This window comes from Apodemus sylvaticus, chromosome 23, assembly GCF_947179515.1.
Source record: "Apodemus sylvaticus chromosome 23, mApoSyl1.1, whole genome shotgun sequence".
Classification (NCBI taxonomy): Eukaryota; Metazoa; Chordata; class Mammalia; order Rodentia; family Muridae; genus Apodemus; species Apodemus sylvaticus.
This window is the reverse complement of record NC_067494.1, coordinates 25,600,616-25,626,354: the sequence shown is the minus strand read 5'-3', so window position 1 is coordinate 25,626,354 and position 25,739 is coordinate 25,600,616. Positions and strand designations below refer to the sequence as shown.

Here is a 25,739-nt window from a genome sequence, read left to right as displayed (position 1 = left end):
CTTATTTGTATCCTTTATGAGCCAGTTGTCTAATAAGAGACAGAAGGAGGATGGATCTAGATTGAATGGGAGGGGGAGACAGAACTGGGAATAGAGGGAGGGGGAAACTCTAATATCTTATGTGATTTATTATGTGAGGGGTGGAAACCATTTTCAATGAAAGGGAGAAAAAGAAAGACAAGGTAAGTATGCTAAAATGCAAATATTTTCACCTAACAAGTCTGGAGTTCAGAAGTCCTAAAAGGAAAGGGTCACAGACACTTTTGAGACTGACACGGAGCATGGACTCCTCTGTCTTCTGAAGCCTTTAGATGCTCTCTGCATTCTTCTGCTATGGCCGCTTCCTCTTGTCACTCAGAGTTTCCCTACCATCCCCCACCCACAGTCCCTTCTCCCAACGTGCTCCCCTTTGCTCTGGTTGATAAAGACCCTTGAAACTGACATTGGGCCCACTAGAAATTCAGGGAATCTCTCTCTCTCTCTCTCTCTCTCTCTCTCTCTCTTTCTCTCTCAATCTATCTCTCCTTCCTTCTCCCTCCCCCTCTCCCTCCCCTTACCCCTCTCCTCCTCTCCCCTTTTCCCTTTCTCTTCCTCTCTCCCTCCATCCTTCTCCCTCCCCCATCCCCCTTCCCTTACCCCACCCTCTCCCTTCTACTCTCCCTCCCTCCTTCCTCCTCTCTCCTTCTTTTCCCTCCCCTCCCCTCCCCCTTCTTTCTCCATTTCTCTCTTGCACATACAAGCTCATGTGTGCACTCCTGGTGTGTGTGTGTGTGTGTGTGATGGAGAGTGAAGGACAACATTAGGGGTTATTTATCAGGTGTCAGTCCACAGTTTTGAGACAGCCCCCTCAGTGCTGAGGTGCCAAGTGCCACTACTCTTGGCCTTATATTACCTGGGTCTTGAGGTCAGCCCTTAAGCTCCTCCTGCTTGCAAGGCAAGTACTTGACTGCCTGAGCCACCTTCCCCGCTGTATGACTTAATTCTTTCACTACTCAGAAGCATCAGAATGTGGACATCTTTGGGGAGCAGGAACTATCACCACCGCATTGTTTATTCAAATAGCGAATAGAATGCTTTCAAGCATTTTTAAACTGTGCCACTCCAGAAGTCAGCGTCTGACACTGCCCTGCTGTGGGTTGCTCCTTCCCCTTCATACGTCTGCTCCCTGCATGGTTTTTGAGACATAGTCCTATGTGGTCAATACTTCCTTGATTTTATTTTTTTATTACTCTTGCTTCATTCTTTCAACTGCTGGGCGTAGAGGTGTGCACCATCACATCTGACTGTCTTATACATATTTTGAGATTCCCCAACTTCTAGACCATGTTTGTTGTGTCTCTATATTTACTGCCTGCTAAGCTCTTTCTGGATGTCCTGATTTGTTCTTCCCACCACTGCAATTCCAATATCCCTGACACAGCATTCTCTTCTTGTGGTATCTATTCTCCTAAAGTAAATTTTATTTGAAAAATATAGATTTCTATTAGTTCTTTGAAATTATACACTGTATTATTTTTACCCTGCACTCTTGCCTCTAACTCCTCCCAGTTCTACCACCCCCATTCCCCCACTTCCTCTACACTGTCTCATTCTTTTAATAAAATCCACCAAGTCCAGTTTGTACTACTCATGCATTTATGGGTATGAGGTCACCAACTGGATCATTGTTGACCTACCAGTGTCTATATCCTTACAGAAAACAGACTTTCCCTCCCCCAGAGGCCAACAACTGTTAATAGTTTCTCAGGCTCTGGGCTCCAACTAGAATGCTCATTGGCTTTATTTAATTCAACTCTTTTTTTTTAATTTTTAATTTTTTTTATTTTCTATATTCTTTGTTTAAATTCCAAATGCTTTCCCCTTTCCCTGTTCCCCCCTCCCCATATGTCCCATAAGCCCTCTTCTCTCCACCCATTCCCCAATCACCCCCTCCCATTTTTCTGTCCTGGTACTCCCCTACAATGCTGAATCAAGCCTTTCTAGGACCAGGGCCCTCTCCTTCCTTCTTCATGGGAATCATTTGATATGCTAATTGTGTCTTGAGTATTCAAAGCTTTTGGCTAATTAATATCCACTTATCAGTGATTGAATTCCATGTGTATTCTTTTGTGATTGGGTTACCTCACTTAGGATGATATTTTCCAGATCAAACCATTTGCCTAAAAATTTCATAAATTCATTGTTTTTAATTGGTGAGTAGTATTCCATTGTGTACATATACCACATTTTCTGTATCCATTCCTCCATTGAGGGACATCTGGGTCCTTTCCAGCTTCTGACTATAATAAATAGGGCTGCTATGAACATAGTGGAGCATGTGTCCTTATTGCATGCCGGGGAATCCTCTGGGTATATGCCCAGAAGTGGTATAGAAGGATCCTCCGGAAGTGTCATGCCCAGTTTTCTGAGGAACTGCCAGACTGATTTCTAGAGTGGTTATACCATTTTATAATCCCACCAGCAGCGGAGGAGTTTTCCTCTTTCTCCAATCCTTGCCAACACCTGCTGTCTCCTGAGTTTTTAACCTTAGCCATTCTGACTGGTGTGAGGTGAAATCTCAGGGTTGTTTTGATTTGCATTTCTCTAATGACTAATGATGTTGAACATTTCTTAAGGTGCTTCTCAGCCATCCAAATTTCTTCAGGTCTTTGTTTAGCTCTGTACCCCATTTTTAATAGGGTTATTTGGTTCTCTGGGGTCTAACTTCTTGAGTTCTTTGTATATATTGGATATTAGCCCTCTGTCGGATGTAGATTTTTTTCCCAATTTGTTGGTTACTGTTTTGTCCTTTTGACATGTCCTTTGCCTTATAGAAACTTTGTAATTTTGAGAGGTCCCATTTGTCAATTCTTGATCTTAGAACATAAGCTGTTGGTGTTCTGTTCAGGAACTTTTCTCCCGTGCCCATGTCCTCAAGGGTCTTCCCCAGTTTCTTTTCTATTAGTTTCAGTGTGTCTGGTTTTACGTGGAGGTCCTTGATCCACTTGGAGTGAAGTTTAGTACATGGAGATAAGAATGGATCAATTCGATTTCTTCTGCATGCTGACCTCCAGTTGAATCAGCACCATCTGTTGAAAAGGCTATCTTTTTTCCACTGAATGTTTTCTGCTTCTTTGTTGAAGATCAAGTGAACATAGGTGTGTGGGTTCATTTCTGGGTTCCTATTCCATTGATCCTCCTGCCTGTCACTGTACCAATACCATGCAGTTTTTAACACTATTACTCTGTAGTATTGCTTGAGGTCTGGGATACAGAAGTTCTTTTACTGTTGGTGTGACTCTAACCAAGCAAATAAAAGATCTGTATGACAAGAACTTCATGTCTCTGAAGAAGGAAATCGAAGAAGGCCTCAGAAAATGGAAAAATCTTCCATGCTCATGGATTGGCAGGATTAACATAGTTAAAATGGCCATCTTGCCAAAAGCAATCTACAGATTCAACGCGATCCCCATCAAAATCCCAATTCAGTTCTTCATAGAGTTAGAAAGAGCAATTCTCAAATTCATCTGGAATAACAAAAAACCCAGCATACCTAATACAAGTCTTATTCAGACAACCACACCTGCTATGAGTTTATGAATGTTGAAGTCTGTCATATTCAAAAGACTGTTTATCTCATTGACTCAGGACTACCTCTGATCCACCCACACACACATACACATACACTCATATAAGAGTTTAACTGGAGTTATCCTACACAAATGATAATACTCCTGTCAGAAGCCAATAGTGCCCAGGTATGGAGTACCCACCCTTAAGTTGTTGGTTGAGTGTGTCCAAAACAATATAGTCTATTATCAATAGTTTTAGGTTGTCCACCAGAACTTAAAGGTAAGACCCCCATTGTTGAAGACACCATTGGTCACAGGACAAGGAAATCAAGCTGGTATTGACTAGGAAGATCATTTCCTGATGGTTAGCTTTCATAGTGCTATAAAGTGCTATGCAGGCTGTTGGTGTGGGGGTGGGGGAATCATCAATTGTCTTACTCAGTTGTGAACCCTGTGATCTATGATAATGACTGATGTGGCAAGATCTGGCTATAGATACAGTAGTGGAATAAATGTTATGGGATAACAAACCATTTTCTTAAGGCCTGTTCCCAAGAATAAATGCATGCTTAGCACTGCGAATCTGGCTGAGAGCAATGATTGGAGTTCACAGACCCCAGGGATGAACTTACTACCATTACTCTGTTAAATGGGCATCGTATCAAACTGACCTCTAAATTCTTATCTCTAGATCCCAAAATTAGTGCAGCTCTCAGGCCTCATCAGAGAAGTTTTCATATTTGATGGTAGTTAATACTGATACTCACGGCTGCAGAGACAAGTGCCCAGCACAAATGGGACATTTGTTTTACCCATCTACCCACAAGGCTCGTCATAGAGGATACAGAATTATAACCTGTATAGGGTAATACCAATTAAGCTCTTTTACATTAGTGTGTGTGTGTGTGTGTGTGTGTGTGCGCGCGTGTGTGTATGTGTGTGTGTGTATGTATGTATATATGTGTGTGTATGTGTGTGTATGTATATGTGTGTATGTATATGTGTGTGTGTATGTGTGTGTGTGTGTGTGTATGTGTATGTGTAGCAGATGAAGTCCTAAGTGATTGTGTATTGTTGACATGAGCACAACCATGTTAAGAACTCCAGTGCTTAGACTTATGGGAATGCTGAAGCCTTCCCTGGATCAGGCTCTGGGCAATGCCAAAGCCTTCCCTTGGACCAAGTATAACCGAGTGGTTGCAAGAAGCACCACTCTCTTACTGGTACCTCCTGGATGTTTATAGCTTGAAACTTCTTTCCCACAAAGACCTTCTACTGAGATTACCTAAACCCACCTTATGCTGTATGTTACAGACACTGAGTTCTTTTTTTTTTTTTTAATATTTTTATTTTCTATATTCTTTGTTTACATTCCAAATGATTTGCCCTTTCCCGGATCCCCCCTCCCCATATGTCCCATAAACCTTCTTCTCTCCATCCATTCTCCAATCACCTCCCTCCTTTTTCTCTGTCCTTATATTCCCTTCCCATGCTAGATCAATCCTTTCCAGGATCAGGACGCTCTCCATACTTCTTCATGGGAGTCATTTATTATGCGATTTGTGCCTTGGGTATTCAGGGCTTCTGGGCTAATTAATATCCTCTTATCAGAGATTGGATTCCATGTGTATTCTTTTGTGATTGGGTTACCTCACTTAGAATGATATTTTCCAGATCAAACTATTTGCCTAAAATTTTTGTGAATTCATTGTTTCTAATTGCTGAGTAGTATTCCATTGTGTAAATATATCACATTTTCTGTATCCATTCCTCCTTTGAGGGGCATCTGGGTTCTTTCCAGCTTCTGGCTATTATAAATAAGGCTGCTATGAACATAATGGCGCATGTGTCTTTATTGCATGCCTGGGAATCCTTTGGGTATATGCCCAGGAGAGGTATAGCAGGGTCCTCTGGAAGTGTCATGTCCAGTTTTCTGAGGAACCGCCAGACTGATTTCCAAAGTGGTTGTGCCATCTTACAGCCCCACCAGAAGTGAAGGAGTGTTCCTCTTTCTCCACATCCTCGCCAACACCTGCTGTCTCCTGAGTTTTTGACCTTAGCCATTCTGACTGGTGTAAGGTGAAATCTCAGGGTTGTTTTGATTTGCATTTCCCTAATGACTAATGAAGTTGAGCATTTTTTTAAGATGCTTCTCTGCCATCCGGAGTTCTTCAGGTGAAAATTCTTTAACTCTGTACCCCATTTTTAATAGGGTTATTTGGTTCCCTGGGGTCTAACTTCTTGAGTTCTTTGTATATATTGGATATTAGCCCTCTATCAGATGTAGGGTTGGTGAAGATCCTTTCCCAATTTGATGGTTGCCGTTCTGTCCTTTTAACAGTGTCCTTTGCCTTACAGAAACTTTGTAATTTTATGAGGTCCCATTTGTCAATTCTTGATCTTAGAGCATAAGCTATTGGTGATCTGTTCAGGAACTTTTCCCCTGTGCCCATGTCCTCAAGGCAGACACTGAGTTCTTAAGATGCAGAGTAGGCTTCATCAGAGCCAGTACAGCCCACCAACCTCCTTTCTGTATGTCTGAAGTTTCTTTATTCTCATGTATGTATGTGTATATGTATGTATATATGTATGTATGTGTGTATGTGTGTATGTATATGTGTATGTATGTGTATATGTATGTGTGTACATGTGTATGTATGTGTGTATATGTGTGTATATGTATATGTGTGTATATGTATATATATGTGTGTGTGTATGTATGTATGTATATGTATGTATGTGTGTGTATGTATGTATGCTTAGGAAAATTATAAAATAATTTTCAAACAGCTCTATGTTAGTTGTCCTTTTTCATCCACTCCTATGCCCTATGCTCCAAATCCTATTAAGCCCCTCTCCCTGTTTTTCTCCTTATCATTTTTTCTTATCTGTTCTATTGAGATCTCTTGGAGGTCAATCCAAAATTGTCTTGTCCTGGGCTTTTAGCCCTGAATTGAAGCCTTCTGTCTCTGCAGCCTATGCTGCAGTTTGTAGGGTATATAACAAGCTTGGACCCATCATCTGTCTTCTCCCTCTTCAGACAATTCTTTAAGGAGGAAATTTCAACCATCTGAACCATAGACTAGAAAGCTTACCCATTGACCTGTAAACCTATGTGCAAATTCCTGTCTTTCTTCTTTCATGTGACAGTGGGAGAGAGAGTTGCTTTTGGGCTTCCTCCCACGCTTAGCCAAGACGAATTACCTAGTGAGGATGTTCACATAGGTCTTCTAGTCTCCTTTCAGACATAACTTCTGCTCATGACAAGGCTTTCTGTAATGGATACTTCACCTTCTTTACCATATTGGAAAGCCATTAACAGCTCTGGGCTCCATACAGAAAAACCTGAAGGTGAATTTACCAGGAAACTCCACCCAGTCCCCTCTTCCAGGTTTCTTCCTTAAGAAAATGGTGATCTTATGGCCTCGAACAGGTAGATCTCAGACCGTTTTCTTCCAAGTGTGTCACCACTAGACCTGCATAACAAGTCCCTCATATACATATTAGCATATGAGATCTATTATAGCAGCAGACAGTGAGTATCTTTCCTGACATTTCTACTATTTTTTATTATTATGTCCCATTTTTTTTATTTTCAGTGATTTTTGAAGCATGTGTATATCTATGTGTGGTTTAAGGGTAAATCTCTTTTTTTCTTTTCATAATAGCACAACTCGACGATTATATTATAGCCTTAATAATTTTTTAAAGCTCTGTGTCTGTTCTTGCTGTTTAATCTTATCAATTTTCTTCTCTCTTATGTAGCCACATCATACTTTTTCAATGACTGCATCTCTATAATACATTATAATGGCACAAACATCTAGGATACCTGTCTTTTTCAGGACCCTCCCCCGCCCCTGAAATTAGCTGTTATTCTGCTATTGAACTTTTCAAAGTTTATTATTTGGAGATTACAGTCTTGTGCTGTGTGGGTGTTTTGGCCACCCAGTGGAGGGTCACATACAGGAAGGTGGTCCTATGAGACTATCATCAATTCCTATTGTTTGGTGACATCATAGATGTGATGATGTCATAGTATGTTCTTCACATTCCTGATGATTTGGATACAAACAACCTGTCAGTTGTATAATGATGGATCTCATCCAGTTATGTACAGCCCACGACACTTGATATGGATAATTAGTGACCACCACTAGCGTGTGCATTTAGTATACTGCACTGTAAATGATTATTGTAGAGTATGCATTTTCTGCTTACAAACAAACTTTCTGCCATGTCAGGTCAGTAGCAGCTGTGGGCATCTCTTGCTTCTGGTATAACTTGGTTGATCCTGATTCCATGTCTGGTGATGGAAAATCTCCACACAGCTTCGTGTAAGAGCATACTTTGATGGATACACAGTCACTAAGTGGCTGAAAGAAGCAATTTTTTTTTTTTTTTAGAAACTTTCATTGAACAACACATGGTGTCTGGAAGGGAAAAATTAGATCTTCAAGAAATGGACTCTTCTAAAATTCTGTATATGTTTTCATTATATTTAAATCTTAAGAAAAGGATATTAGACTATTGAAAACTAACTATTGTAGAATTGGTTTTGTGCATCTCGTATTTTATACTGTGTTTTGTTTTAAGGCAGAGGTACAATTTGGAAAACTTTTCGTTCTACATCTTTGATACAATTTCTTAAATTTACTCTCATTAGCCAATAATTAATTTTCATTTTCCAGGAGAGGAGCTAAAAGCCCCTTTTCCTCTGAACTGCAGCTGCTTGTTTAGTCTTTACACACAAAGGCAAAAAAGTGGTTTGCTGTTCTTTCTCCTCAGTCCTCATAGCACAGCAGGTGGAGTCATTCTTAGGGCTGACTTCTTGGGAAAGTTTAGGAGCTGTGAGACAGAGGGCACCTGCGCCTTGTCTCCATGCAGCACCTGCTACTGCAGGACCTGATCTGTGGGCATGTCTTGGTGCATCCTCAGCACCTGCTGAGACGGGCTGTGCATTCCACAAAAGGTGTCCCTAAGGCTCTGGGGCTCTGGTTCTCAAAGCTAAAATAATCCACTAAGAGAAAAACAGGACAAAACAAACCAAATCTAAGTCTAAGGATGTGCTGTCTCTCAGTACAACCATGATGCATAAATACAAGCGTCCCGCTGTAAGTTGGTTCAGCCCAATCTTTAAGTCCACAGGGCTCTGGTGTTTCAGGTGTCAGTTTAGACACCAAATCAGAAAATGATTTTTGCCCAGTAAAATAGGTAGCCAGTTCTCCTATTTGACACTGAGTTTTCTGCCTACATTTATTCCCAGCTCATTGGCTACTTACATGTTTCTGTCTTAACTTCCACCCCACTCAGTAAGAAACTTCTCCGACAAAGGCTGACCACAGCATTGGGGGGTTTTTTGATTGTTCGTTTGCTTTGTTGTTTGTTTTGTTTTTGCTTTTGTTTGTTTTTTAACTGTTACACAGGACAATTGGTTCATCTTATTTTACAAGTATTGTATTTTCAGTCCCAATTAAGAAGGGCTTTCCCACTTCTGAAAAAAAAGTTATGAAATTTGTTTGCCTACATTTTCTTAAGCGTTATGGTTTTGATTTGAGTCAAAATTTGTCAGCATCAAATATTTGTGGATTAAACTTAGTTTTACCCAGATGGTTTTCCAGTTGTGCTGATGATCCGTGTCTAATAATCCGTGTTTTCCTCACTGTTTCCAGGTACAGCTTTTATTTTATTTCACATTTATTTATGCATTTGTTTTTTATTATCAATACTTCTATCTCGCTCTTCATGTCAGCAGGCATATTTATAGGCAGCCCACCCTGCCTCGCTATCATCTCTTTCAGTTTTGGGTGAATCTTCTCTTACTTCATTGCTGATTTTTCTCCCCAGAAGTTGGCTTATCTTGTAAATTGTTATTTTTTAATTTTTATTTTTATTTCATATTGTATGGATGTGTTCTTGCATGTATGCCAGTTCATGATGTGCATACAGTGTCGGCAGAAGCCAGAAGAGTGTCATGGATCCCCGAGACTACAGTTTTAGACTCTTGTGAGCCGCCATGTGGGTGCTCTGGAAGAGCAATCAGTGCTCCTAATCGCTGAGGCATTCCTGAGTATTAACATACATATTTCACCAATGAACAAATAACATGGTTCATACTTCTATTGAGTTCATGCTAAATTTATAAAGCAACTGGAAGCCTTGAGTGTTTTTGATTTCTCACATGTTTCCATTTGTTAGAATCCTATTTTGCACGATTTGTTTCATAATTTTCATTTTAAAGTTATTACTATTGCAAATGGGTCCTTGTATTTGCTATTATATCTTGTACGTATAGAAATGTTGGGTATCATATGATAACGTCTTAATGCCTTTTTAAGTTATCTTAAATGTCTATCATTTTAGAGTTTATTATTTTCTTTTATTGAAATATATTCTTTCTAACATAATAGAGCCTTTTCGTTTCCCCTCTCATTTGGATCCACTCTCTCTCAGTCCCTCATTACAAAACAAAGAGGATTCTAAGGGATGATAATCAAACAAGATATAATAAGGTAAAACAAAAACTAACCCATCAGAATTGGACAAAGCAAACAGAAGTAAAGGACCCCAAGAAAAGGCACAAGAGACAGACAGACACCCACTCGTCCCCACACCCTGGAATCCTATAAAAATCTAAGTCATGATATACATACAGAGGCCACTCCTCTTCAGCAGGGCTCCCTGAGCACTGAGGGGAGGGATGTGAGGAGACACCCTGTTTAGGGCTGTGTGCTCCAAAGTCTCCACTCTGCATCATGTCTGACTGCGAGTCTCTCTGAGTTTGTTCCCGTCTGCTGCAGGAGGAAGCTGTTCTGATGATGGCTGAGCAAGGCACTGATCTAGGAGGATAGAAGAATGTCCCTAGGAGTCATTTGACTGCTATGTTCTGTTTTTAGACTAGTAGTATTTGATTTTACCGTATGACCCTGGGCTACCTAGTCTCAGGTTCGTGTTTACCCAAACAGTGTTGGGTACGGGCTCCATCTTGTAGAGTGGGCCTTCAGCCAATTCAGAGAGTTGGTTACTCTCACAAACTTGGTGCCATCATTGCCCTAGCATATCTTGCAGGCAGGACACCATTCTTGACCAAAGGATTTGAGGCTGGGCTGGTGTTTATGGCTTTCCTTGGGTAGTGAGCAGAGTACCTACCTGTACCAAAGATGCTAGAAAGTAGGGATGAAGGCTCTGTGCAGGCACCAGCTCAGCTTTTCAGTGTTCAGTGAATTGTATAGGTGTTGAGTTCAGCATTGGGACCTAGCATTATTTTGTATGTAAGGTAAAAGCTAATAGAAATCAAAGTACAAATAATCATCAGAAAATTTTGTCTAATTATATCATGTGTGGGTAATAGAATTATAAAATAAATATTCCAATTTTTAAAAGGTTATGTGGACCTGAAGAGATGGGTTCATGGTTAGGAGCACTGGCTATTCTTCCAGAAGGTCCTGGCTTTTATTCCTAGCACTCACATCTTATAACTTTATAGTTTAGAGGTGATATATCTTTTAGGGGATCTGGCACCTTCTTCTGCTCCAGCAGGCGCAAGTCACCAACATGATGTATAGATAGACATTCAGGAGAAACAGTCATGGACATTTTTTAAAAAAAGGACAGGTAACTATAGGATGAACTGAAGCTCAGCAGACACATGAAAATCACAGCTTCAGGACAGCATCGTTCATAGCCAGCAGCAGTCAGCGGATGCTGCAAGGGAGTCAGCCTTCAAGTGGCTGTGGCAACTAGTTGTCAAGTCGCCCTCCAAGATACCAGCGGCCCATAGTCAAAGGCATGCTACCAAATCCTGCACATTTGGTAGTCAAATAAATACAATTTTAACCTAGTTGAAGGAGTGATTCTCTTTCTCTCTCCCTCTCTCCCGTTGTTTCCCTGTTAACAAGTGAAGAATAGCTTGTTGCATTGTGGGAAATATTTTAAAAAAATGGCACCATCCCGCACTATCCCCAGCTGCTCTCTGCCCCAGGGTCTTGGTCTCACCCTCACCACCTCCATGGTTAGGCCCAGGAGGCAGTCTTCCCACCTCAGGCTCGCCTGCCTCAGAGCAGCTTTACCTTCCCAGCCATCCACCCCTGCCACTAGTTGTCACAAATCCCAGTGACCCAATAAATCAAAACTCTTAAAGCTTCTAACTATCAGTCAGCTTTATATATCAATAAAGTCTCAATTCACAAGATGCCCACACAATAAATTCAGAGTCAATTGATGATGATACAAGCTGCCCACCTAGATTAGACAAGTTATCCCAATTATTCCTTTTGTGATAGTCATAGCTACCTGTGGCTATTTAAAGCCAGGGCGAGTCTGGATCCTCTGTTTGGAATCTGGATCCTCTTTCTCTTCCTCCTCTCCGTCTCCTCTCTTCCTGCCCTTGTCTCTGAAACTCTTAGCTCTGCCTCCCTTTTCCCTGCCCAATCACAGGCTCCTTGCTGTATTAATATTTCAATTACTTGGGGAAAAATTCTGCTACAGTAACTGGACCAGATTTTGTGTATGTTTTTAACGTCATATAATCAGAAAATCGTGGCTATAATTCTTTGCATTTTAATTTACATGGTCTTAAATTTTCTCTAATTGTATTAGCAGGAAGGAATCCCATACATAGTATTTCCTTCAACGTCCAGGAAGTTACACCAATCGATATGCCCCTCTCGTAGGGATAACGCCTGTACAATAAACCATCGATTTCACTTTAGAAGGTTCATACTAGCATGTGTAATTCAGGGACTAGAGGCCTAGATGCTTTGTAATATGAATGGTCTGGTTGTCTCTTTAATTTTGAAGGGGAATTTTGATTATTATCCATTTGCATGCCCGTGGTTTACAGAGGTAGCTAGGGTACTTATGTATTCTCCAAGGAGTGTGACGTCATCAACGTAATGGAAGCTTGATGCTTTGCAGAGGAGTTGACGATCAAAGTCAGTGATACCGAGACACAATGGCAATCACCTTAAAATTACTGTTCACATTGCCCTACGAAGAAAGTTTTAATAGCCTCATACCACACATTGTTTGTATTGAATTTTCCTGAAAAACTAATTTTCTGGAATAATTCCTGTTCAACGGAGTCATAATCCAAATAAGTTTACAATGTTCTCCTTCTCCTCCTTCATCTTCTTCCTCCTCCTCTTCTGAATCTGTCAGTGTTTCATACATTGGGCAGAATTTGTTTACTAGGAGTTGCATCAGAAAATACAGAGTGATGGCTTTAATGATTTATCTTTTTGCAGTTCTGAAGGCTGGAAGTCCAAATCTCAGGCTGTCAGCAGGTTGAAATTCTTTGCATGACTTACAGTTAGACTGCTTATGGTTTTGCCTGTGCAAATCTCTGATGTGGCCAAATTTCTACTTATTAAGTAAGATCGAATGAGGGGCCCCCTGTGGCCTCATTTTAACATAACCGCTTTTTAAAGAGTGGTATCTCTGAATATAGTCGCAATCTGACCTTTGAGACATCAAGGTTTCAAATACAGATTTTAGGGAATGCAACCCAAGTGAGTTTTTCTTTCTTCAAATGAGCTGTGATGCTAACCACCAGCTCAGGATCCTCCTGCCCTTGATAATGGCACTGTTGACTTACAGGAGCTATCCCCAAGAGTATGGTATTGCTTTGCTTTGCTTTTCTGTTTCAGTAGATTTCTGGATGTTTCCTACTCAGAGTTCCGGTTCTCGAAGGTAGTGAACCAATAGGGTGATTCTTCTCTGATCATCATCTTTCTGCCAACCCTATTTCTAGAGGTAGGGCTTATAAAGGAGTGAACCGACCATCAAGTCAGTGGCTCTGGTTTGCAGAAACTCTTGTTTTGTTTTGTTTCCCCTTATTCAGATGTCCTTCAGACAACCGCTTTGCAGTCTCACAGGATGAAGTTGTTTTGTGCCTATTTTTGCGATTTACAGCACATTGTTGTGTTTTCCTTGGAGAAAATTGTTCTGAAAATTGATTTCTTTCAGCCCATAAATTAAACTCTTTTGTGGTTATTGATACTGATATGTTTATAGAGTTCTTTCAAAATATTTTACGCTACTTGTTAGTTTTTTGCAAGCATAGTTATTAACTAAATTTTTCTTTCTCAGTTTGAAATTTTTAATAAAATAGTGTTTGAAATTGTAAATACACACACACACACACACACACACACACATTCTGTGATGTAGGAACATGTTTCATAATAAAACTTAGTTCTTTGAATTATCTGTGATTAAATTACTGGGAGCCTTAACAATATTTTCCCTTTAGAGGGTTTTGAGTCCTTTCCAATTAGTCAAAGGGTTTAATCAGGCTCCTCTATGAAGTGGATGTTGCTAAGAATGGATGTATGTATAGATGCTTGTGGAGAGATTTCTAGTACTTCCTAAGTTGTCACAATTAAGCCATTTTCAGTTGTTGATCTATCTTAGCATACATAGCCAATATTTATACTAAGTAGTATTTTATATTTGGTACAATAATGTTTTATACCTTTCAAGTAATTATGGTCAAGATTTCATAAGTTAGATTTTAACGTGTTTTTGGTGGAATTAGGAAAACATACAATTTTTGAAATAAGAAAAGCACAGGAATGAACGAGGTTTAGTCAACCTGCTTTTAACAGGTTTACTTTAAGAGATGCAAAGTAAGAACGGATACTTTAACCTGTTTGTTAAGACTTTGAGATGGACAATGCAGACACCAGATTTGGATTGGTTGATTTTTATTAAGAGTATCGTTTGCATGTGGAAAGAGTTTTACAGATCAATCAGGGAAATCTAAGCACACTCAGGGTTTTGACTAAACAGATACTATTACTAACACTGCTCATCTGAAGCAAGCCTGATACTATCCCCACAGGAACCACCGACCCTGAATCCTCCTGGGTCCACATGGTACACTAGTGTCATGACTCCAGCCTCCTTTAAGACCAGCTCTGAATGTCACCATCCACATCTGCCACTCCAATTTTATCATATTCCTCAACAAGAAATACATTTGATTTTTTTTCCTTGATGAAGTGGAGTAATTATTGCAGGAATGAAAATTCAATGGCCAATTTTAATTTTAAAACTAGAAAAAGAGGAAAAATGTTATCAATAATGAACTTGGATAAAGTATTTACGACAACGAGGGTGAGTTCTTTTCAAAGGCAACATCTCCTATTTTGTACTTATTTGTATATAAAAGTTGTCCTCACTCGGGGTCAGGGAGACGGGGTTGAGGCAACCGCTTCCTTTGAAGTTCTGTCTCCACATTGATGATGTTCAGGACCTGAAGAACACAAGGGCAGCTCCTCCCTGCTTTTCCTCTTAGACTTGGATCTTATTCCAGTTTAGGTTTCTCTTTTTCTTCTTCTATACCTAGAAATAGAAGCACAAAAGCTTTATTTGAACATCAGACGCAGACTTATGCCAGTGCTGCTAACGGAATCTCTGGCCCACCACAGCGTCCTTGCATTCAATTTCTGTCCTCTCTCTCCTAAGCTAAGAAGCCAGGTCATTTACTCCAGAAAGGCTACCCTCAGTGACCTCTCTCCCCACCCTCTCCTAACACGTCGGAGACGCAGTCAGCTCCTTGTGCTTCCAAGAGTCGGACCCTGAGGCAGGGTCCTCCTGCCGAAGACGCATTCATTGCTTTGCATGATGGGTAACTCCAGCCGGCTTGCTTCTTAACCAGCCCCCAAGCAGCAAGAGCCGTGCAGCTGTTGCATTTAAACAGCTTCATTTAAGTCACACTTCATCCCTGTCCATTCTCAACGCCAGGATTCTGGGTTTCTAAAAGCCAAAGGAGTCTTTCTTTTTAAAATTTATTGTTTTTAAAAAAGCTCACGAGGCCCTATTTAGCCGCAAGAGCTGTTTCTGCTTATACATATTTAACCCGATTCCTGGTCTGCCCCACGCTAGAGAGCAAATTCCCAGCCTTGATCACGGCACCCCTGGCTACTCTTTGGGTCCCATACTTGTGCGTGCTGAAACTCAAGTTCTGCCCGAGGGAGCCAACCCATCCAGATCTGCTTTTCCTGAAGGACTGGTATGTACTGGACCAGTAAGGCTTTGTCTGATGTCTGCAGTGCTAGCTGGTGATGGTTCATAGTCCTGAGGATGAAATTGTTCAGGCCATTCCTGTAAGTTATACTTAAATCCAGAAATTCCACATGTTTCTTTTCTTTTCTTTTCTTTTCTTTTCTTTTCTTTTCTTTTCTTTTCTTTTCTTTTTTTTCTTTTCTTTTCTTTTCTTTTCTTTTCCTTTCTTCTCCTTCCTTCCTTCCTTCCTTTTCCTTCCTTCCTTCCTTCCTTCCTTTTACTTCTACATAAACATTTTTCTAATCTTTCCCAAAGTTCTTGAATACTTTTCATTTCAATAGCAATAATGAACAACAATAACAAAGAAACCTCTACATACTGTCTGTCTGGTCCTGTTAGCATTCTTTTATAAATGTCTAGATCTCCAAGGGCAGAGGCTTTAACAGTTTTGTCCTTAGTCACAGCCCTGATGCTTTTTAGTGTCTGTTTCACAGTAGCTAATCTTGTTAGATAATAAACGTGCTTAGAGGAGGCTCTGAAAACAGGAGCAGGAGAGCAACGTATAGGGTCCCTCAAGGATCAAAAAGCCCAAGCTCTGAGGGTTGCAGTTGTTCTAGGGCATGGGTTAGAGATGCCCCTCCCCTTCCAAAGTCCCACTCCCAGCTAGCTTCATGGGGTCTGGACCAGGCAGTAGAATGTAAGCAAGTGCTCTGAGCAGGTATCCTCTTTCTTGGTTGACTTTCACAGGGAAGGAACTATCCGAGATCTCAAACACTGTTTCCAAAATCCTTCTCACAGATCATGTGAGGGAAACATCAGACCTGGGACTAAGGGCATGAGAAGAGAGGAGAAGGTTGACAGTAAGAATATTCGCTGTGTTTTCATTGGGTAGGTCCCCTTGCCAACGACAGTTAACATACAGGGTCCCTTCAGAGAGCTCACACACCTGAGTCTCCACTTCCGTCCTACGTTTCCTACACAAGAGCCAAGAAGCTTGGGATGCGGGGGATGCAAAAAGTTTGTTTTTTTCTCTTTAGTCTCTTTTCTCTAGAACATTCTGCTGATGAGTTGATGTGGCAGCAATGGTGAAATCTTCAACCGAGGACAGACTTGCAGAACCTGGGATTCCCTGATGTAGGAAGGGAAATGGCTCCTCACAGATATTAGTTTTGTAGCCATGAGGTAGAAGACAAAATCACATAGCTATAAATAATGAAAGAACTGAATACATTTCCACAAAACAACAACAATAACAACAACAACAAAACAAATCAAAATCAAACAAACCAGACAGAAACCCATCCAAGAACTGAGGCAGGCTGTACCTGTGGAACACAGGAGCCAAAACTGACCATGAATAAGGTATCCAGACACATTCCAAAGCAGGGAGATTGTTTACAGTCGGGGGCAGTGTTCAGAAAGGGGGAGCCTGGTGTTCTGCCATGGGGCCAGGCAACATGGATGGACGTTATGGAGAAGGGTCCTGGGTCTAACCTCCTCCCCTGATCCTCTCTTGTTTATTCTCTCTTCCCTTGTCTCTGCCTTTCACTCTTGAGCAATCTTCTTTCTGGGCTTAAATTTTGACTCTGTTGAGAACACCAGAGTTACCTTAGTCAGAGTTACCTTAGTCAGAGTTACCTTAGTCAGAGTTACTGGGGTGAGAACAGAAAGGCTTCAGGTGTTGTGGGTTGACTTGCACAATCATATGCCAAAGTACCCACAGTACTTCAAAATGTGTGAGAATGCCCAGGGTGTGGTCAGACAATTTTTCCTTAAGGAAATTAGGCATCTGACTCATGGATCCAAGCAATCGCCACAGCCAGAATGAACGTTGGTCATCCATGCAAAACCTTGGAAGGATCCTCTTCTCTGAAGGTGTGGGTCTCCGTGAATTGCAGGACCAGCATTGTCTTTGAGAGTTTTAGACACTAATAAAGTACCAGCCTGGACACAAGGCTGGAACACAGCATGAAATGAAGGACCACTGAGTCAAGGGCTTTGAGTCATTAGTCCCACCTCGGTTCCAAGAGTACAGTGTCCTTCCCCACCAAGATCCCTGTCCAGGATTTGGGGGAGGGTGGAGCTTCTGTTCTTCTGTTCTCCAGAGGTTGGAAGCCAGGGCCCAGCCCCTCCTTGTGAGCCTTGGGACCACAACATCCAGCCAAAGAGGATTATTCTCAAGTCTTTCAATGAAAGGAAATCTCCCCTGCTTGCTTTCAGATTTGCTTGGGAACCATGATCCCTTCAGTCTCTTTCCTTTCTCCCATTTGGTAGGGGACTGCCCATCCTAGGTCTGCACCACCATGTTTTAGAAGGAGGTTAGCTTTTGGTTCAGTTTTATAGGTTTACATGAACCTGGAGAATAATTTTGCTTTGGGATGAATTATGAGCAAAGCTCTTACCCATACATGGTTTATAGGTTTATATCATACTTAGGGAGAACAATGCTATTATTATTCCAAAATTATTATTAGTATTATTATTCCAGAATGACTTTTTAGGGCCATAGGGTTAGGAGAATGTACTCACCTGTGTGAAAGACATTTATGATATGGGGACTGTTACAAGATGAATTATTTAGAACCCCAAACTTGTGATGCTGATTCCTAATTCCCAGTGTCTGGAGATATAACTTTATTTGGATGAAGTCTTCACAAAGTTAACAAGAAACCATTAGGGTGAATGTCATCAAATATAACTGCTGTCCTTCTAAACAACAAAGCTGGAAGACCATGTTATATATGGAGAGAACATCTTTGAGTATGACGATGAGCAACCACTAGCCCAGGACAGGCCTGCGGCCATCTTCCCCTTAAAGATCTCACGAGGAACCAATCCAGACAACATTACATTTTGCTTTTGACCTTCTGCCATCTACATATAACATTTAACCTGTTCCTATTGTTTAAAATATTCAGCTTGTGGCATTTTGTTACAGTAAACATAAACAGTTCTTTCAAATCCACCTTAAGTTACTTTATTTGAAGAAAAATAAGAACAAATACATGACTATCAATTTAGCTTATTTTAAGGGCTCAGATTTCCCAGTAGACAGGCCTGTTCTGTGTTTCTAAAACATGGAGACATTCTGATCCTTCACTAGAAATGGCAAGGGGATGAACCTTGGGTAGAGACACTGGCTTTGCCAGTAACTGCTTAAATAGGTCAATTAGAGGCCTCAGCTGCCTATGCAAAGAAGAGGATGGGTTTAAATAATTTCTAGGATTCTTCCCCCAGCTGTAATTATCTGCATTTTCTTTTTATCATCTTGTAGTTGTAGCATAAGGAAGCCAGAGGGTTTGAGTCTCTGAAAACCATGCAGAGACTCAGGTAGGTGACTTAAGTGCAGCATTTCTTCTCAGTGGAGGATGCCCAGTGGAGGGTGATGTGTGACAACAGATATTTTACACTGTACCAAACAGTAGTCATTGTGTGCATGCTCACTCTCATGTGTATGTGCAGGCGTGTGTGCATGCACACCCACACAAGTGCCTGGACCGCTTTTTATTCTGCAGTTTCAAACTGTGAGACTGACTGACTTAAGTGCGAGCTGAGAGTTAGGGAAAGTTAGGAGGCCATCTAAAGGCGGAGACGGATGCTCAATTCAAACCCATTGTTGACAGAAGGAGCAGTAGGATCTGTGTCACCAGATCTTAAAATATTTGATAAGGAGAGGAAGTCCAACTGTAACATGAACATTTCCAATTTTTAAGTATGGATGAATAAATAAAAAAATTCATTGTGTGACAAAATGAAATGTCTTAGTATGCAAATTTAGGAGACTGTGATGAGAGAAAAGGCTCAGTGAGCAAATTGCTTGCCTTGCAAGCGTGAGGACCTGTGATGGATTCCCCAGAACGCACATTAAAACGGGGAGGGGCATAGTTGCATGAATTTGTAATTCCAGGTGCTGAGGAGGTGGATACAGGCGGGACCCTGGGGCCCACTAGCAAGCCAGCCTAGCCTACTTGGCCAGTTCTTGGGCAATGAGAGGGCCTGTTCATAAAACATAAAGACAGATGATGTCTGAGGAGTGACATTGATGTGTGTAAGAAAACTTGTTCTTCACCTTCCTGTGACTCTAGGAAAGCAGACAGAAGTTACCTGCTTCTAAAACATGACTGTGAGACAGGCATACGAGCGTCAGATGAACACATGAAAACACACACACACACACACACACACAGACACACACACACACACGGGGAAAGCCATTGGTGGGAAGATGCTAGTTCGATACAAACAAAAGCTTCTAGGGGCTCCCTTCAATAAATGTAGACTGAATTATTCTCTGTAGGGAAAAAGGTGATTAAAGGGTGACTTACTTTCATGCATGCCCTGTAAGAAAAGGGCAGAGACTAGTTAACCAGCATAGACAGTTAAAAACAAACAAGCACGCAACCACCGCCACCACCACCAACAACAACCACAAACTCAATGTCGTTATTCATTCTTAACTCCTATTCAAGGTTGCTGGTGAACAACATTTTACAATCCAGACTGAATATTTACCTCTCCTGCTCCTCAAGCCATCTTCTCAAGGCAGCAGCAGAGTTATGGTCAAATGTCTGTCAGAATCAAGGACATCAAGGGGGCAGAGGAAGCCAGAAGTTTTTTTCCCCCCAGACTGCACATAAAAGCTTAAATCTAACTACAGCCATTCTCTGAAGAAGGTGAGGAAAGTTTGTATTTTATTTCAAGAACATTTTTAAGCACACCATACACTTCTATCATTTAAAAGAGAAAGATTACTGCTTCTGTTGAATGGGGTCGGGGGAAGACATCACGAACAGATGAATGTCTGGTCCTCCAAGCTGTGGCCTGAGCAGATTAAAACTGGGGTCATTTAGCGTTGGCTGACATGTTGAGTCACACAGTCTCAGAAGAAGCACACACGAAACCAGTCTGCTTCAATGACTGTTGCAGCAACTACTTTATTAATCTAGTGGGCTGAGGCCCTGCACAGTGACTGGTCCTCAGTCGGTGTTCAGCATTAGTGGATCACAGTCCACTTACAGGTGATATCCAGCATGGTGGACTACGTCCGAGGAGATGCCCAGATCTCTCTGAAACCCCTGCTCCTCCCCTGGCTGTGTTTCATGCAGGGTTCACAGCACCCGACATTCAAGCTCTTGCTGTCCCACCTTCCAGCATTTATGTATCTTTACATAGATTTTGGACAGGTTTGGCACAGCTTAGAGCAGATTGGGTGTCTTGACAAGAAGAAGGCTTGGCTATAAATAGAAACAAAAGAAATGAAGTCAAAGATTAAGGGAGCTTGAACAGCCATGAAATATATTGCATCTCTCCGTGACCTTCCACTCCACCAAAGGGCAGTCTCCTGCAGTGTTTATAGTTTTGCCTTCATGGTCATGAGATTCCTTTGAGCCTAGCGCACCCATGAAAAAATGACATTAAAAAATGAGATCTGGTGACTTTTAATGAAGCTGGTTGAATAACTTACTATTTAATTTAGGGTCTGTTCGCCATGGCAGAATTCTGGTGATCGTAGCTGGCTTCACTTTTGCTGCCCCTATCAACACTGTATTTTTTTTTTTCTATATAATTTTATGAGCATGCTTCTTTTATCTTTAGGTTTGGATGTTTTACTACCTAATAAGAGCAAGTGAGAAATAAACCTTTCAGGTAACACTGCCAGCAGCTCCTAAATTAATGCTGCAATAAAAAAAAAAAAAGAAAGAAAGAAAGAAAAGTGAAGCTTCCGTAGAGAAAGCCCGTGTGGAAGACTGAAGAGCCTGCTGCAGAAGCTGCCCTCAGCCAGTGGTCTCCCGGGCAGTGCTGCTCTTGTTTTATGCGCCCAGGTGATACTCACTTTTCTGTGTATCCCAGATATAGCTGTTCAGTACTTCTCCAAGCAGGTACAGGAAATTCATTAAGATGGTTGTTGACCCAAAGAAGATGATCCTGGCTCCTGAGCCAATATGCTCCAGGAACGGGTACACCCACATGCCGGTGACATGATGTATCCAGCACACCCTGCATCGGAATTGGAAAAGAGACAACGGTAGAGTCACAAGCTGTGGGGTTGTGAATGCATTGCAAGCGCATCGCACTAGCAAGGCGCTCCTGTCTGTCCACAGTCTGTTAGCATCTTGTATGATTCTAGGGAAGTTCCGAGTTAGGAGTCAAACTGTCCATCATCACTCAGCCAGCAACTACGTTCTTTGCCATTCTTGGCTGTGCCTTATTTGTCCCAGGCACTGTGTCGGGACCCCCCACTGCACTGAGTGAGACATCTCCCTGTCGCCTCCTTCCTGGCACTGTCTTCTTCTCTCTTTAATGACACTTAAAAGGTTTTGGTCAGGAATTAGAAACTGCCAAGGGATTTAATACTGTTATACAATCCTTTTAATCTCTTCTTTATACAATGGAACAATGTAGCATTAGGCAATCGTGCTGTACTAAAGCTGACAGGATCGGCCAGGTTTCTTGCCATGCTGCCTTTCACTGAGACAGGAACACGGCCTGCATGTGCTAGAGCCAGCCCTCCCCCCCCCATCACTCTGCAGATACGGGCTTCCTGCTTCCCTGTTTCCCAGATGCCTTCTAAATGCTGGTACGTGCTCACTTGTAACCGTCTTGTTTCTGGGCTGGATGTTTCTGGCTCTGGGGAAACAGCAACATCTAGTAGCATTGCTTCCCAGAGCTTAGGTACAGTGTCTGCTTCACTGTCTTAGTTTTGGCATGGCTGCTGGTACACATTTTCTGTATTATTTGGGGGTTCACTTTTTTACTTAAGAATATAGGTTTTGGTGAGTGAAATTACAAATAACTATCCCACTAAGAAATAAGGTTACTTTCTAGACCTTAGTGTTTGGGGTTGGTCATCTTCCTTTCTTTCTGGTTCTACTAAACCTAACAAAGGCTTCATTAGTGGCAGGAAGACATATGGGTCTTCCCTACAGAGCCTGCTTTATCCTCATGGGTAAAGTCCCATCACCATGGAGGTGAAACTTATTCTGGTGGTGATTCTGAAGGATTTCAGCTTTTAAATGAACAAACCACCAACATGCAAAGCCAAAACCATACACGAACATATTCACACATATGCAAACATGCACAGCACATACATGGTGTTAAAACATAGTGGTTTACAATTCTACTTTTATATGTATTTCCAGAATAACTGAGAGTGGAGGTTGTAACACATCAATACACTGGCGCTTGGAGCAGTCAAATGTTTGAAATAACCCATGCCCATCAAAAGAGGAATGAATGCACAAAGAGTTGTATACAACACACACTGGGATGTCATTTTGTACAGGGAAGAATAAAGCTTTAGTACACACTACAACATACTGAACCTCAAAAACATAATGAAGGAAGTCAAACACAGGACAACTTCCGGTAATTCCATTTATATGAGGCACTAAAACAAGCAGACTGAGAGACATTCTCTGTCAAAATGTTCCCCCAAACCCATGTATTGAAGGCATAGTCCTCAAAGCAGCAGCATCCTGTGGTGGGGCCTTTGGGAGGTGACTGGATCCTGAGGGCTTTGAGCTACTCAGTGGATTGCACCATTGCTGCATCCCTAAGATAACTGGTTATTGGGAAGCTGAGGGGGCTGTAAGGAGTGGAGTCTCTGTGGAGGAAGCAGGCTGTTGGGGCCTGCTTTTGAAGGCTACCATTTCACTTCCGGTCTCTATGAGATGAGCAGCTTTCCCATTCTACTTGCTCCTTCAAGAGAGTTGCCAGGGCAACTCGCCATGCATGGAAACCTTAGATACTGTGATGGAAAATAAGCTTTTCCTCCATTTAAACTGTTTATCTTAGGGGTTTTGTTGTTTTGTTTTGTTTGTAACAGCAATGGAAAGCTCACTAATATACAAGGGACTGAAGGGAGTGGAGGAAGAGGGAGTTTGTGTTGAAGATGATGAAACATTTGAAGACTAGACATCATCACTATACCACCTAAGTATGCATCTAAAAATTGTTAATAATTTCCATGGTATTGACTTACTCAAGCCAAAATATTCCTGCTAAAAAAATGTTATCACACGTGCACTCAAAGTCAATGAGAGGATTCCTAACGATACTCTGCCACACTCACTGCCAGAACCTAGCCCAACAGTCACCAGAGAGGCTTCATCCAGCAACTGATGCAGAGACTCACAAACAACCCTTTGGTGGACCCTGGAGAAGAGCACCCCAGAAGGGTCGAGAACACCACAAGAGCTTGGCCCACAGAATCAACTAACCAAGGCTCATATCAACTCACAGAGTCTGAAGCAACAACCAGAGCCTGCATGGGTCTGAGCGAGGAGCTCTGTGTTTATCTTATGACTGTGTAGTTTGGTGTTCTTATGGGCCTCCTAACAGCGGGAACAGGGGGCTGGCTCTTAGGACCCTTTCCTTCTATGGATTGTTTCATGCAGCCTTGATAAGAGGGCCTGCGTGTAGTCTTATTATAGCTTGTTATGCTCTTGTTGATATCTCTGCAAAGCATGCTCTTTTCTGAAGGGAAACAGAGGAGGAGTGGATCTAGGGAAGAGGGGAGATGGGAGAGGAGAGAGGAGAGGAAAAAAGAGAAGCAGAGGATGGGGAAACTCTGGTCAGGATATAATATATGAAACATTGGCATTTTTTTTTAATATATATAAGCAGAAGCACTGGTAGAGACCAAGGGAAATTAAATCGTTGGAATGAGACTGTAAAGTTTGACATGACCTGTTCTGCTGGTTCGTAAATCACCATACTTAGATCTTCCCTGTCTAGGTCTAACTAAGATAAGATGTTGGGTCTACATAGGAAATATGCAACAGGCCCCCAACTTAGCGTTATCAAATAGTCAGTTAGTTTTACAAACCAATTATAAAATGGTGAGCTGACTTACTGGAAAACCCTTTTTCTCCATTATGCAAATTGGAGTACCATTCAACAGTGCATGACACATATGCTCGGCATACCGGTTCCTTCCACTCTGCCGGCCTTGGGTGCACTAGGTCTTTCATTTGCTGCTCTTAGCATCTGCTGCCAACCCCGGGGTCTGCTCCTCAGCAAATGTAATGCACTTTTGATCCCAACAAAACCAACACATAATGCTGAACGATGTAACAGTGACCACATCCTATGAGCCTTTAGGTGACTTCTAAATTTATGTCTCCAGATTGGATCTTTGCTCAAACTTTAGAACTCCATGACCGGTTACCACGTCACCACCACCTTGGACAAACGATAATTCCAATGGAGCTGTCCATGCACCATCCCGTCATCCCTCCTCGCTGACGCCTGTGCAGTCCGCCTGCACATGGTGCAGTCCCACAGTCTAGCATCCCATGTTTACGTGATACAACTCCCTGCAAGGGTTCTTTTGTCCCCCCTTTTTTTTTCATTTTTTTTATTCGATATATTTTTTATTTACATTTCAAATGATTTCCCCTTTCCTAGCCGCCCCCCCACTCCCCGAAAGTCCCGTAAGCCCCCTTCTCTCCCCCTGTCCTCCCACCTACCCCTTCCCACTTCCCCGTTCTGGTTTTGCCGAATACTGCTTCACTGAGTCTTTCCAGAACAAGGGGCCACTCTTCCTTTCTTCTTGTACCTCATTTGATGTGTGGATTATGTTTTGGGTATTCTAGTTTTCTAGGTTAATATCCACTTATTAGTGAGTGCATACCATGATTCACCTTTTGAGTCTGGGTTACCTCACTTAGTATGATGTTCTCTAGCTCCATCCATTTGCCTAAGAATTTCATGAATTCATTGTTTCTAATGGCTGAATAGTACTCCATTGTGTAGATATACCACATTTTTTGCATCCACTCTTCTGTTGAGGGATACCTGGGTTCTTTCCAGCATCTGGCAATTATAAATAGGGCTGCTATGAACATAGTAGAGCATGTATCCTTATTACATGGTGGGGAATCCTCTGGGTATATGCCCAGGAGTGGTATAGCAGGATCTTCTGGAAGTGAGGTGCCCAGTTTTCGGAGGAACCGCCAGACTGATTTTCAGAGTGGTTGTACCAATTTGCAACCCTACCAGCAGTAGAGGAGTGTTCCTCTTTCTCCACACCCTCTCCAACACCTGCTGTCTCCTGAATTTTTAATCTTAGCCATTCTGACTGGTGTAAGATGAAATCTCAGGGTTGTTTTGATTTGAGCATTTTTAAAGATGTTTCTCCGCCATCCGAAGTTCTTCAGGTGAGAATTCTTTGAC

The 25,739-nt window shown here is 41.7% G+C and overlaps 1 protein-coding gene across 2 annotated transcripts in view; it reads right to left on the bottom strand.

Annotated features, from left to right (window-relative positions):
• Positions 1 to 14,240: 14,240 nt before the first annotated feature.
• The window catches only part of Aig1 (androgen induced 1), a 226,934-nt gene continuing 215,435 nt past the window's right edge, over positions 14,241 to 25,739 (bottom strand). Inside the window, exons 5-6 of one of the 2 annotated variants that reach the window (XM_052169389.1) lie at positions 21,394 to 21,557; positions 14,241 to 14,897 (exon numbers count right to left, since the gene is read on the bottom strand). In XM_052169389.1, the coding sequence (XP_052025349.1) occupies positions 14,860 to 14,897; positions 21,394 to 21,557 (202 nt within the window). In that variant the 3' untranslated portion in view covers positions 14,241 to 14,859. Of the gene's footprint in view, positions 14,898 to 20,474; positions 20,795 to 21,393; positions 21,558 to 25,739 lie in introns of those variants that run through there. The other variant, XM_052169387.1, reaches the window with a different exon arrangement.